The 15,115-nt window shown below is 37.4% G+C and overlaps 1 protein-coding gene across 6 annotated transcripts in view; it reads right to left on the bottom strand.

The window, feature by feature from the left end:
* TTLL7 (tubulin tyrosine ligase like 7) overlaps positions 1-15,115 on the bottom strand; it is a 153,769-nt gene that overhangs the window by 34,837 nt on the left and 103,817 nt on the right. For 5 of the 6 annotated variants that reach the window (XR_008715833.1, XM_055585344.1, XM_055585345.1 and 2 more), the window contains 4 exons: positions 12,551-12,749; positions 8,270-8,475; positions 7,078-7,212; positions 4,932-5,012 (listed from right to left, as the gene is read on the bottom strand). Coding sequence is in view for 5 of the 6 variants with exons in the window: in XM_055585344.1 (XP_055441319.1) it covers positions 4,932-5,012; positions 7,078-7,212; positions 8,270-8,475; positions 12,551-12,749 (621 nt within the window). In the remaining variant the exon portion in view is untranslated. Of the gene's footprint in view, positions 1-3,063; positions 4,783-4,931; positions 5,013-7,077; positions 7,213-8,269; positions 8,476-12,550; positions 12,750-15,115 lie in introns of those variants that run through there. The other variant, XM_055585346.1, reaches the window with a different exon arrangement.

The following is a 15,115-nucleotide window of genomic DNA, read 5'->3' as shown; positions in this document are numbered from 1 at the left end:
TTAAATTTTACACCCATTAAGGAAGTTTTTAAATAAGGTATGTGGAAGCGTTTGTGTGTGTGTGGCATTCTAATCTGAGAGTTTCACAACATTCTAATGAGCAACTAGCAAAAGCTTTGATACTAGAATGGAAAAAGTAAAATATATATTTCAACAATGGTTTCTAAAATGAAATTAAGAGATTTAAATGAGTCTTGTGCATTCCACATTTAGAACTGTGCTTGGGACATTGTAGTCTCTCAATCAATATTGTTAAGTACATGTTTTGATGAGCAAATAAATGAATGAATGAATGAACAACTCTCAAAATCCCCAACAGTGTCCAGTATAGTTCTTGTACAAAGTTGGCAACCAATAAATGTTTGTCACACTAAATTTTATCACACACAACCATTGTGGCAGCCTTGGAGATATGCCATTTGAATCAACTAATCTCTAAGAGTGCAGTTAGCTGACAGCATCCCCATTGAGGATCAATGATTTTACAACTTCAAGCCAAGTTTAGGTGCTCCCCAGACTGCTCTTGGCCAAGGTTGAGCATGGCTGGGATACCAGAGGGAAGCTATTTCTGCCCATTGTGATCGCTCTCACAAGCAACTTGTGTTCTGGGCTCCCAATCAGCCTGACAGGTCTTACTCAGAACTTCTCTAGTCTGAACTTCTTCCTCCCCAGTCCTCCTGTTTTCCATTCACTGGTGTCAGACCAGCTCCAGTCAGAAGGCTCTTCCTGCCTGCTCAAACTCTCTCCACCTTTATCTTTCTTGTATGTCTTTCCTCAGAAATTTCTTTCACTTCTAACTCTGTCATATGTCTGTTTTCCAGGGGACTGAACTGATATAGCCATCCAATAATTATTGACTATAATCATAGTCCAAAGAAAGATAGTTCTGATTAATGCACATCTAGATGTTAAATTAGTTAAGTTCTTGGCCCTCTGAGTGGGTAACTTTTAATAATACCTAATTCTACTTGGGCTCAAAATACACTGTGGACAGTGACTGCAGCCATGATATTAAAAGATGCTTGCTCTTTGGAAAGAAAACTATGACAAATCTAGACAGCATATTAAAAAGTAGAGGCATGATTTTGCTGACAAAGGTCCATATTGTCAAAGCTATGGTTTTTCCAGTAATCAGGTACAGACATAAGAGTTGGACCATAAAGAAAGGTTGAGTGCCAACGAATTGATGCTTTCGAATTGTGGTGCTGTAAAAGACTCGAGAGTCCCTTGGACTGCAAGGAGATCAAACAAGTCAATCCTAAAGGACATCAAGCCTGAATATTCATTGGAAGGACTGATGCTGAAGCTGAAGCACCAATACTTTGGCCACCTGATGCATAGAACTGACTGGAAAAGACCCTGATGTTGGGAAAGATTGAAGGCAGAAGGAGAAGCGGGTGCCAGAAGATGAGATGGTTAGATAGCATCACCAACTCAATGGATATGGATTTGAGGAAACTCCAGGAGATAGTGGAGGATAGAGGAACCAGGTGCGCTCGCGTCCATGAGGTCGCAAAGAGTCAGATATGACTTAGTGACTGAACAACAACAATTCTACATTCCAAAGTTGATCCACATTTCTAGGTTTCTTTTTATTTTTCTTTGATGCAGTTTCTTAAGCAATAGCACATGTATCAAACAGATAGTCCAATGAATGGTTAGCATGTTACAACCCAACAGACAAATTTTCAGACCCCTTTAGTCTAATATCAACATGTAAAAGCTTTTAAATTTTTTTCAATACAGTTTGCAACTTATTATTATTACACTGGCTTTCTTGTTGTCAAATATTTTTACTTGAAATTTATAAACACAATTGAGCATGACACCCTTAAAACACAAAATAGTTTCACCTAATTCATAAATAGTACTACTATCAGACACATACATCATTTGATCACTCTGTATAATCATATCACATGTAAAAAACAACAGCATTTTCTAGAATTTGTTTTTGAATAGGGTGAGAGAGAATGCTCCAACTTCATTTTCTTACAAATCATTGATTGTTTTAGTATCATTTATGGGGAAATTTATCTTTACTCCATTGATTTGAAATGTCATATTTATCAGGTATTAATATCTTATGAATATTTTAATCTGTTTCTGGGCTACCTGTTTGAATTACCAACTTAATTATCTATCATCTAGGTTAGAAAAAATACATTGTACTTACAAAAAGATTCAGCATTCCAATAAGAGGTTCCTTTTTTAATGAATCAAGGCTACGTACAGTCAGTGACTCGGAGAACAGGAATCCTGGGCTTACAGAATGTTTTCAATCTACCTCTGCTACCAGCTTTGCTACATTCTCCTGAACAGCACTTGGCACGTGACAGGACACTGAGTTGTCCTTTGTTGAATGAGTTAATGCTTAATTATGGCTTCAGTTTACTCAGAAGAAAGTACCTAATTTCAAAGTCATCATTTGATCACTGTCAACTTTCACCTTATTAGCAATACATTTCAGAAAGGGGAAGTGATAGTTTGCATTATTTAGGGATACAACAGCTTCACTATAGCTACTAAAATAGCACAGATCAGATCAGATCAGATCGGTCACTCAGTCGTGTCCGACTCTTTGCGACCCCATGAATCGCAGCACGCCAGGCCTCCCTGTCCATCACCAACTCCCAGAGTTCACTCAGACTCACGTCCATCGAGTCAGTGATGCCATCCAGCCATCTCATCCTCTGTCGTCCCCTTCTCCTTCTGCCCCCAATCCCTCCCAGCATCAGTCTTTTCCAATGAGTCAACTCTTCGCATGAGGTGGCCAAAGTACTGGAGTTTCAGCTTTAGCATCATTCCTTCCAAAGAAATCCCTGGACTGATCTCCTTCAGAATGGACTGGTTGGATCTCCTTGCAGTCCAAGGGACTCTCAAGAGTCTTCTCCAACACCACAGTTCAAAAGCATCAATTCTTCGGCGCTCAGCCTTCTTCACAGTCCAACTCTCACATCCATACATGACCACAGGAAAAACCATAGCCTTGACTAGACGAACCTTTGTTGGCAAAGTAATGTCTCTGCTTTTTGGTCATAACTTTCCTTCCAAGAAGTAAGCATCTTTTAATTTCATGGCTGCAGTCACCATCTGCAGTGATTTTGGAGCCCAAAAAAATACAGTCTGACACTGTTTCCACTGTTTCCCCATCTACTTCCCATGAAGTAATGAGACCGGATGCCATGATCTTCATTTTCTGAATGTTGAGCTTTAAGCCAACTTTTTTACCCTCCACTTTCACTTTCATCAAAAGGCTTTTGAGTTCCTCTTCACTTTCTGCCATAAGGGTGGTATCATCTGCATATCTGAGGTTATTGATATTTCTCCTGGCAATCTTGATTCCAGCTTGTGTTTCTTCCAGTCCAGCATTTCTCATGATGTACTCTGCATATAAGTTAAATAAGCAGGGTGACAATATACAGCCTTGAGGTACTCCTTTTCCTATTTGGAACCAGTCTGTTGTTCCATGTCCACTTCTAACTGTTGCTTCTTGACCTGTATACAGATTTCTCAGGAGGCAGGTCAGGTAGTCTGGTATTCCCATCTCTTGAAGAATTTTCCAGTTTGTTGTGATCTACACACAGTCAAAGGCTTTGGCATAGTCAGTAAAGCACAAGTAGATGTTTTTCTGGAACTCTCTTGTTTTTTCGATGATCCAATGGATGTTGTCAATGTGATCTCTGGTTCCTCTGCCTTTTCTAATAGTGACTCTTAAGTTTTGTATCTCTATATACAGCCTTAGCTCTGAACTCATATATACAATGACACACTCAACATCTGCATTAGATGTCTAATCAGTGTATCAACTTTAGTATGTTCAAAACCAAAGCAAAACAAAACAACAGGGAAAATAAAGCCCTTTTCTTTCTCCAGTGTACACTGAATTCAGTTATCAACCTAGCTAAGCAATGGCACCCCACTCCAGTACTCTTGCCTGGAAAATCCCATGGGCGGAGGAACCTGGTAGGCTGCCGTCCATGGGGTCGCGAAGAGTCGGACACGACTGAGCGACTTCACTTTCACGCATTGGAGAAGGAAATGGCAACCCACTCCAGTGTTCTTGCCTGGAGAATCCCAGGGACGGGGGAGCCTGGTGGGCTGCCGTCTATGGGGTCACACAGAGTCGGACATGACTGAAGTGACTTAGCTTAGCTAGCTTAAGCAACCATTAGTTCTCAGCTCAGTTACTCTAAAAACCATGGAGTATCTAGTCTCTACTTCTGTTCTGCCATTTTCCATTTACCCTCGTTCTGTTCTTCACAAGTAGCTCTCATGATCCCTCTAAATTAGAAACCATACTATGTAACTCCTCTGCTCAAAAATTTCTGGTGGTGTTCCATCACTTGGAATAAAACCCAAAGTATTTCCACAGCCTGTAAAGCTGTGATCTGATCCTGCTTATCTATTCAACTTCAACTGTCACCAACACATCACACACTCCTGGCCAGCACAAACCAACCATCCTGTCAATCAGGAAATAAATGATGTCCCCTATGTCTCATGGACAGATCAGGCTAACTTATACCCCAGGCCTCTGTATCTGTTCTTCCCTCTGTCTAATGCAATGTAGCTAGATGTCTACATAGTATTTTTCTCATTTCATTTAGGTCATCTTCTCTCAATTTTTAATCCTGATTTATTTTTCTCCACAGTACTTAATACCACCATACATTCTGTTATATATTGATTTATTATCAAACACCTTAACTAGAATACAACTCTATGAGACAATAGTATTTTTTTAATCCACTTGTTTATCCTCAGAACCTAGAACAGCACCTGAAACATAGTAGATAACAAATGTTTGTAAAGGAAACTAGTAAACAAATGAGCATGTGTACAGTTTGATTATGAATGTGGTTTAATGATCCTAGGTTAATACATAATCCAAAAGAGCAAAAACCTGTTTGGGGGTATTCATTACTCACTTTTCGTTGTTTTACAGAGTCCAATTTTATGAGCCAATATGAAGCCACTTTTGTTTTATGATACTTCCAGTTATCAATGATCTGTTTGAGGGAAAAAATATTAAGAAATTTAATGTAATTAATTTGTGAAATGAAAACACCATAATACTATTTGAAATAAAGGATGCCTACTTTCATTAAAAAAAAAGAATGCAAAGATGTTTTTAACATAAGGTAAAGAAGCCATCTGAATTTAAAGTTTTTCTCTTCTTGCTGTAAAAAGCAAACAATCTTTAATTAATGAAACTCAAATGTCTTCAGAAATATAAGGACTGGGAAGAAGCCAAAACTATAGGTTTTTCATTTTAATTCCAAGAACTGTATTTACAGCATCATTTATAATAACAAAATATTGAATAGCACATTAGAAAATAGCCTATATATAATTAGGATTCTATTATCCCCTTTTATTTTTTGGTGCAAATTTGCAAAATATCTGAATATATATTCTAGTTATATACACTATAACAAATAGATTAAAATAGTTGCTGCATAAGTAAACATGTTGTAACTAATCTAATGTCTAATATATTATATCAATTATATAAGCCTATACACATGTTCTTTACAGAACAACCACTGCTGCTGCTAAGTCACTTCAGTCGTGTCCGACTCTGTGCGACCCCATAGACGGCAGCCCACCAGGCTCCACCGTACCTGGGATTCTCCAGGCAAGAATAGTGGAGTGGGGTGCCATTGCCTTCTCCGCAGAACAACCACAGTTATCCACAAACATTAGTTTTACCCTCAGATTATCTAATTTTTCACCTACCTGACTGAAAAATGTAGTATACAACTTACATCTTAAGAAATATAAACAAAATGTCTGGTGCAAAAACACAACCTCTACTCTGTTGAATAAGATGACAATGCCAATAGAAATATATCTGGCATAATGCTTTACAACTAATGTTCATTTTTCTTCCTTCTCCCTTGATGTAACAAATAGCATCTCATTTGTAAACAAAATACCATTTTCACTTTTTAAAATATATATATAACAAACACAAAGCATAATATTTGGGGGTTTTGGTTATAACTATGTTATGATTGCAAAATACAAATTGTCATTATTGATTTTTAACTACAAAAGTCTTTTTTATTATTATTTTCGGTTGTTTTGTTTCTAGACAATGCTTTCGATAGGTCTGCTGCTGCTAGTGCTGCTGTTGCTAAGTCGCTTCAGTCGTGTCCGACTCATAGGTCTACACACACACACACACACACACACAGAAGTCGCTCAGTCGTGCACGACTCTTTGCGACCCCATGGATTGTAGCCCACCAGGTAAAGTACTGCTAAAAAGTGAAAAAAAAAGCCAACTGCATGGCTGTGGTTTCTATCCTACAACTGGCCACTAGATGGTGCCTTCTCCGGGTGAAAAACAAAACAAACAAACAAAAAAAACCCCAGAAACCAGAAAACAACATTCTATTACTGAGAAATTTTCTAAGAATGACAATTTGAAAGGATGTTTCAGTGAAGAAATATCAATAGAACTTTGGGTGAAGAAATGCTATTTCACTCGAATATTTTAATATCTTGGACCTTCTTTCTAAATCAGGAGTAAGTTACCAACTTTAATGTGAATTTTAGGACGCTGCCATTTTAGAACATTCCACTGGGTGGCGCAAATGCATATGTAACAAGAAAATACACACAACGTAAACCATTTCCAAATTCGACTTACACCATTCAAGGTATCATATTCAAATATTTACTTCATGCCCATGGCCCACTTTTCCCCTTATTATCTCATTCCATATTAAATCTTTGAAACTCTTTATAGAAGCAAGCTTAACTTGATGTGTCTTTAATCATTCGGAACAAATAACTATTTAACACTAATTATTTTCAACTTGATGAAGCATCATTAAAATAGGACTATACACTAAAAGATATTTTGCATTGCTGATTATAAATGTGATATAATTGCTCATGAATCATAATAATTCAAATAACCCCTGTATCTTCTAAAGCTTGTGGAGGTCATTTAAGTTTACTATGTCACTGGAGATAATGACATCAGGAAACAAATTTTAATATTTTAGGAAGAAGAATAAAAATGTATGAGCTCCTTGGAATTTTATATACATCAAATACTCACATCTTCTATCAGAATTAATGATTCTGCATCTGATTTTCCTGGAAACCGGATCTTCATATCCTTGAGAACAAATAAGGTCTGACTTGTTAGATCATCTTCTTGTTCTTTTGGTCTCAGTTTCCGCAAAGACTCACTCTTAAATTTGAAAGAATACAGATATTTGGAGGGGGTCTTATTTCACTGTGTAACTATAATCTAAAAGATATGTCTAGGTAAAAACGATGCATTTTCAATTGAAAACATAACGATGAAAAAGGAAGAAAATACTGTTTTTGCATTTGTTCTTAGCATTAAAATCTTAGGATTAAATGGATATGATTTCCCAAGAGTGTCTTTCATGCTTCCACAGTTGCATTTTATGTAGTTCAAAATACCCAAACAAAAACATGAGTGTTTAAAAAATTTCATTTTCTACACATATCTCAGGCAATTCTTGATTAGCAAAAAAACAGAAAGAAACTTGTTACCAAGTGAAATTCATTCACTTATACTTTTCCTATTCTTTCCTTTGGAAGCCACATCCACATTAAATAAACAAACTAAATAAGTCATTGGTCTATGTGAAGGTACATGGAGGTATCTACTGAGTTGGCCAACAAGTTCATCTGGGTTTTATACCTGATTGAACTTGTTGGTCAACCCAATATTTGAGCATTTACTAGAAAACTTGGTTGCAAAAAAATTCACTGACTTCCTCAATACTGAATCTCTAAGATTTATGCTAAAGGAGGAAATATTATATATATGCATATATATAATACTATATGCTAATTTAATATACAGAAAACATTATTTAAAAATTCCATATTTCAGTGCTCTAAAGATAGTTTACCAATAGTTAATTTTTGAACTTATTTATCAATAGTCCTATTAAGGAAAATTTTCCATAAAGCAAAATTCCCCAAATTCAGACACACTGTACAATCAATGCAAAATTACCCTACTCCATGAGCAAATGGAAAATAAATATATTCTCAGTGTTCGTCCTCAAGTTTTGTGCTATAGTGAAGCTGGCCTTTTAAGAATCCATACTTGGTTATAGGTGAAGAAAGAGGAATAATCCAAATTCCAGGAGACCATGAGTTCAATAGAAAGGATTTGATGTTCAATCTATCCTCCTCCCAGCTAATCCCTCTGCCACCTAATTCCTGAGTACAGCACTCATTTCAGGGCAGCAAAACAGAAGACTTACCATCAGAGAGTCAGAGGAGCTGGCATCATTACTTTGAGGCAGATGCCTCGTGTAGGAGGAGGCACGGTTTAAAGAATGTGACCGAGACCCTGAAGTCAGCCGGGATGCTGATATCACTTGTTGAGCAGAAAAGGGGCGGATGTCTGCACAGGATGGTGACTGAGAAGAGATGGACCGAGGACAACTGACTGAACGCCTTATGGAGCCTATGGATGATGAAGAAAAGGGATCGCACAGTAGCAGAGTTAGTAGAAGTCCTCCACTGTATTTTATCTATACAAACTAATGATTAGCAGGGTGACTTGTTTTTTTAGTTTCTAAGTCATGTCTGACTCTTTGTGACCCTATGGACCATAGCCCACCAATCTCCTCTGTCCATGGGATTTTCCAGGCTAGAACACTGGAGTGGGTTGCCATTTCCTTCTCCAGGGGATCTTTCCAACCCAGGGATCGAATTCACGTCTCCTGAATTGGCAGACGGGTTCTTTACAGCTGAGCCACCAGAGAAGCCCTAGAAGGGTGGCAGTACGTGTCAAAGCATCGGCATCACCATGAGAATATAAATTTGGAGTTATTTCTTCAATTTAAACAGTGAGCGCAGTGCAGAACCCCTGTCATGTATAAAGAATGGCTCTTGTGAGAATAATACTTAAACAGTACTTTAGTGTTCTATTCTTGAAACTTGACAAAAGGACCAGAAGAACAGAAAGCTAACATGTTTGGAACACATTCTACAAAGCAGGCATCATGCTAGGTGGGACACTACTATCTTTGCTCTCACAGAAACCCTCTGAAGTACAAATCTCTATCATGTGGAGACTCAGAAAGAACTTGTCACATGACAAGAAGATTGCCAAGTTCAGTTCTAAACCCTGACTTAATGCCATCACGCTCCCTTTTTCTATAATATAGACTGGTCACTTATTAGAATCTGTGCAGATGTTAAAAACAGAATATTTTACAGCAGGATTCATAGGGGCAAATGAATAGGGGAGAATGGCCAGGATAAACTGATGTTATCAAATTTAGGGCCCATGAAAATAATAATAATAATGTGTGATGGTGTGCTCAGTTGTATCCAACTATAACCTGCCAGGCTCCTCTGTCCAAGGAATTTTTCTGGCAAGAATACTGGAGCAGGTTGCCATTTCCTACTCTAGGGGATCTTTCCAACCCAGGGATTAAACTCGCGTCTCTTGCAGCTCCTACATTGGAGGGCGGGGTGATTATCACTGCGCCACCTAGGAAGGATGCAATTATTGCAATAATAATAATAGAAGAAAAACAAAGATTATATAGCTGGTTATTATAAAAGTAGTACTAGACAGACAAGTCCTTATTCACAGGACAGACGAATTTTAAAAATTAGATTTGAATTACCATAGTAAAATATTTAAATGAAGAAAAAAACGTCTGGATCAACGATTGTTATCAGAACAACTAAAAAAATCATAGGATATCTTCTATGCTTGTGCAAATTGAGAACATTTAAAGGGAGAACCAATTATTCCTGACAAATTTTAATGCCTGACACAAAGAAATAGAATGCTATTCAATACTATCAACATCTATAACTTTCCTAGCACATATGTTCTATATACCCTCCATTGTATATTTTCTCCCTGCTTAGGAAATATATCACTCTTCATTAATTAAATAATTTCATAAAACTCACATGAAGGCAGGTTCAATACCCAAATATTTCTCTTCAATAGCTGTTGAAAAAAATGTAAACCTTTATAAAGGCAATGGACTTAAGCCTTATATTTAGAGATGTATTTCTAAAGGATATTTTGAATTGATGATAAGTCTAATAGTCCTATTTAGTTCTGCAGAGTATAAAAAAGTATACTCATTCAACTATAATTTGTTCCAACTGTTAATCTCCTTCTGAAAGTCACACTAGTTTTTAAAAGAATGGCGCTTCTAAAAAGGACTGTGTGGGAAACACACCATTGGTCAATCTTCTCCTAAGAAACACTCATAAGCATGTACTAATACATACACCTTGGCCCTGCTTTCTTCAAGGGCTTATGATGATGGTTTGGATATGTATAATCTGATTATAGCTGCAGAAGGGAAACAAGACTTTTTCTTGAATCACAAGAGATTTTCATTTTTTCTTCTGCATACATTAGAATTCAGACAGAATAACTAAGTAGTTAGATGTGTCAACGATATTTAGGTAGACTAACAAAAAATGAAACATTCATGCATAAATTATCTGAGAAAAAAATACTTCATACAGTTTTGCATAGGACTGCTGCTGCTGCTGCTGCTAAGTCACTTCAGTCGTGTACAACTCTGTGCGACCCCATAGATGGCAGCCCACCAGGCCCCGCCGTCCTTGGGATTCTCCAGGCAAGAACACTGGAGTGGGCTGCCATTTTCTCCTTCAATGCATGAAAGTGAAAAGTGAAAGTGAAGTGGCTCAGTCCTGTCCAACTCTTAGCGACCCCATGGACTGCAGCCTACCAGGCTCCTCCATCCATGGGATTTTCCGGGCAAGAGTACTGGAGTGGGGTGCCATTGCCTTCTCCCTACCATATATCAAATCAAAATATATCCTTTGGTACTGTAACAAGTTTAAATTTCCTATATTAACCCTCTACAACAGAAAGCATTGTACATAATCTGAATTTTTATCCTCAGTTATCAACATCTCTTTGGAGAGAAAATTCAAGGAAGGCTTGTGGCTATAACATTCCTTAGTGTAAGATTAAAAAGAGAATATAAGAAATTGAAACCTTTGTTGCAATTCTTAATGGCTATGAAAACAAAATACAACTAATAAGGAGAAAGATATTAAGTAAATTAGACAAGCTTTAAAATGTAAATTTATACTTAAAAACATTTTTAGTACACTCTTTGTCTAATTTCAATTTATTAAAAATACTGGTCTTAGAAGAAAAAAGAATCTGAGTACAAAAACCCTAGTAGTTTTTCTCATCCCTATTCCATCCTCTGTCAGTTCATGCTGTTAGGGATACACACATTAGCCAATAGGAAAGGGGCTCCAAAACCTATTAAATCTGGGCAGAACAATGTCAGCTTCCAAAAGAGAAACAGAGCCATACTTACACAGAGACATGCTGAAAGTACTTAAGGAGTCTTTAAAATAAAGGAAATAATGGATAAAAGAGCTTACAAACTCTGAAACAGGTGCTCAATAAACATACATTAAAAGAGTAAATAAAAAATGAAATATAATATACTACTTCCCCTCAAAACATATAAGCTCTCAAAGACAGGACGTATTTTTATGGAATAATTTGAAAGTAAAAGAAAGATCATTAAAAGTCTTCATATATTAATTCTACATTGCTTATGCATTTTCTCCATAAGTATGGAAGGCCGAGTTTATCAGGAAACTACCATATTAAGCCATTGCTGCAGACAGAGCAACAGAGGCTCAGAAATGTGTTTACTGAGTGACTGAACCAGTCCCTTTGTGGAGCTCTGGGACAGTGGAGGACAAGGCAGGCAGAGAGATGAGTGACAGAGGTTAAGAAAAGTCCTGCATGGGAGACAACATCAGGAAGCGGCATCCGAACGAGCCTGGGCAACACCAATACCAAGCTGGACATCTGGGGATGAAAGAAGAATCACAGACACAACACTGGACATTTGGGATTGAAAAAGGAATGAAAGAGAGAGAAAATGGGGAAAGAAATAAAGGAAGAAAGCAGAAAAGGGCGGCAGGAAGGAAGGAAACAGAGAAGCTGGTTGGTGGTTCTCCTGGATACTTCCTGTACACCAAAGTCCTGACTGAAGTGCTTACCCGTGATGAAATGGGAGGGAACAAAACTTCAACTATTTCACAATTGTGTGGCTCACAGATACATTCAATTCAAATACCTAGAGAGAGACACACATTTTTTGAAATAGGGGAGAATATAAAACAAAATGAATGACAGAGTGGGGAACGGAATGAGAGAATATTGGGGCTTAAAAGAGAATGCCATCAGCAGATCAACCGATCAACCATGAGGCACAGGTTCAAAGACTCATGCAGAAATTTAGGACTTAACGAAGACTTTGAAATATGGAACAAAAGACTACAGAGATCCTTAAGTCAAACTCCCTTTGTTTCCCATTTGCAGACCCTGAAAGGGATTGTGGGATCCAGACCTAATGAGGTCTGGTTGGGGAAGGAAGTGGGGTAGAATCTAGGTCTCCTCACACACAAGGGTTCATTTGGCCCAAGGTCTTTTATTGAGTTCAGTGATTTCAATTCCATACTTCTTCACGTAACAGCTAAGCTAGAAGAATTTAACTTACTGGATGGTTGGATTAATTTGTAGTGGTTGGACTGCTTAAGATTATATGTAACTTGCTTTTCTCTTTTCTTATTTTGGTACTCGTCTTTTTCATTGTCGTCGGCTTCTGAAGAGCTGTTGCTACTGCCGTAGCTGCTATCACTGCTGTAGTACTTCTGTCTTTTCATGATCTCGGTACTCTCAGGCATGGAAGACAGAGGCTAAAATGGAAGGAAATGTTTATTTTGTTAGAATTCAGAAAGTCTTATGCACATGATTAGTTTACTATGTCTAGTTTCCCACTTGGCAAATAGATGAGGAAAAGGAAAAGGTGGCAGGTTTTATTTTCATGGGCTGCAAAATCATTGCAGATGGTGACTGCAGACATGAAATTAAAAGACACTTGCTCCTTGGAAGAAAAGCCATGACAAACCTAGACAGTGTATTTAACAGCAGAGACATCACTTTGCTGACAAAGGTCTATATAGTCAAAGCTATGGCTTTTCCAATAGTCATGTATGGATGTGAGAGTTGGACTATAAAGAAGGCTGAGTGCTGAAGAATTGATGCTTTGAACTGTGGTGTTGGAGAAGACTCGTGCGAGTCCCTTGGACTGCAAGGAGATCAAACCAGTCAATCCTAAAGGAAATCAACCCTAAATATACATTGGAAGGAATGAGGCTGAAGCTGAAGCTCCAATACTTTGGCCACCTGATGTGAAGAGCCAATTCACTAGAAAAGACCTTGATGCTGGGAAAGACTGAGGTCAGGAAGAGAATGGGGAGACAGAGGATGAGATGGTTGGATGGCATCACCAACTAAATGGACATGAGTTTGAATAAACCACGGGAGATAGTGAAGGGCAGGGAAGCCTGCTGTGCTGCAGTCCACTGGGGTTGCAAAGAGTAAGACTCAGACGCTGACCAACAAAATGTTCAAAATCACTCAATAAATGTGTATATGTGTATGTGTGCATGTGTGTTTGTGAGAGAGAATGGAGGAGGAGAGAAGGAAGAAAAAGAAAAGCAAAAGAGGCAAAAAATAAAATGAGAAAGCAGCAGTCCAATAAGCTATTGTAAGTAAGATAATTCACTATAAACAAAACAGGCCACATCTTAAAACAGTCTATGAGCGTATCCACTTGAATAATGTGCAACAAGAAGCAAGATATTCCTCACATGTCTAACTTCATTATGGACACTTTTAAGAAACAAAATTTTTAGTTAGTTTTCCACGTTCCCAATTGGCTCATGTCTTTTCTTGGAGGATTCCTACCTCTGACACATAGGGTCTGGTCATAATGGAGCAACATTGCTTTTCATTGCCCACACTAATTTTAAAAGGAAATACAATATAAAAATGTCAGTATTACATAATTCTTTTAGAAAATAAGTGCAATGTAGATGGGTAAGTTTGTAAAGATTCAAAATGCCCTGATATCATGTTCCAGTATCTCTATCAGAATCACCTGTCGCTGAATCTCCCAGTCAATGTGTTTCCAATGATGACAGCTGAAGGAATAAATCATAAGGGAAGTGGGGCATTTTCACTTCAGAAAGAATGTGCACAGCCAAGTAGAGCAAGACAGTTTTGTAACTTAGTCATTTTAAGAGACAATTACACATGCTATATGCCTCTTATTCCTGCTAGGGAAGGTTCCTGCAGTTGTATACTAGTTTCTTGTTCTCTGTTAAATCAAACAAAAAATGTTTTGATGTTAGCATACCCTGTAATGAAATCCTTGGTTACCCTGGGATTTCATGGAAATGAGGTATGTCTTCTCATGTAGCAGTGTAGGATGGAAAGATAAAGAAAGAAAAAGCATTTCACAAAGTGCCTAGAATACACAGTAAGCCAAAGCACAGTCTTAAAGTCACTGTCTTAGCAAAGGATGAGAAATAAAGCAGGGAATTAATTTAATACACTAAAGTACCAACTTGTGTTTAAGATATGTTCTTCTTTTGATAGTTTAATATTTACTGAGAGCTAACCATGTTCAAAGAGATACACAGAAAAACATTTACCAGTAACACAATCTTCAAACATTTTGATAGTCTTGGGGAATATGAATTCTAGAGAAAGGATGTTTCTTCAGAAGTCTAGCATACCCAGAAGAAACAATGGCACAGTGAAGCTTGCTAGTAGTACCTTCCTTCAGGTAGGCAAACAGCTTTAAAGTTTCTTAAGGAACTTGACTACATAATGAGCTATTTGAGTCTACAAAGAATCACAAACAGAAATGGACAGCTAAATCTTTGTTTCATACATGCATTTGGGACTAGTTAAAAATACATTGTTTAAGCAGTAATTAATAAGAAGTCATAGCAAATAAACTCCAAACAGTGCCTTAACTACAAAATGAAATTTGTAAACTGGTACTGAGTTCTAACACAAACCATACCATTCATTTTTATGTCCAACTGTATTATGAACTGGGTTGCATATTAAAAATATAAAACCAATACCAAATACATTCTACTTGACTGAAGAACAATGATAATACTTTATGTGATATTATTTATGTATACACAACTGAGCGAATAAGCACTTATTTATGTATTTAATAGCTAATTAATATTTCTTATAT

The sequence above is a fragment of the Bubalus kerabau genome, chromosome 6, assembly GCF_029407905.1.
Source record: "Bubalus kerabau isolate K-KA32 ecotype Philippines breed swamp buffalo chromosome 6, PCC_UOA_SB_1v2, whole genome shotgun sequence".
NCBI lineage: Eukaryota > Metazoa > Chordata > Mammalia > Artiodactyla > Bovidae > Bubalus > Bubalus kerabau.
The sequence above is the reverse complement of the archived record's forward strand: the minus strand, read 5'-3'. Positions and strand labels throughout refer to the sequence as shown.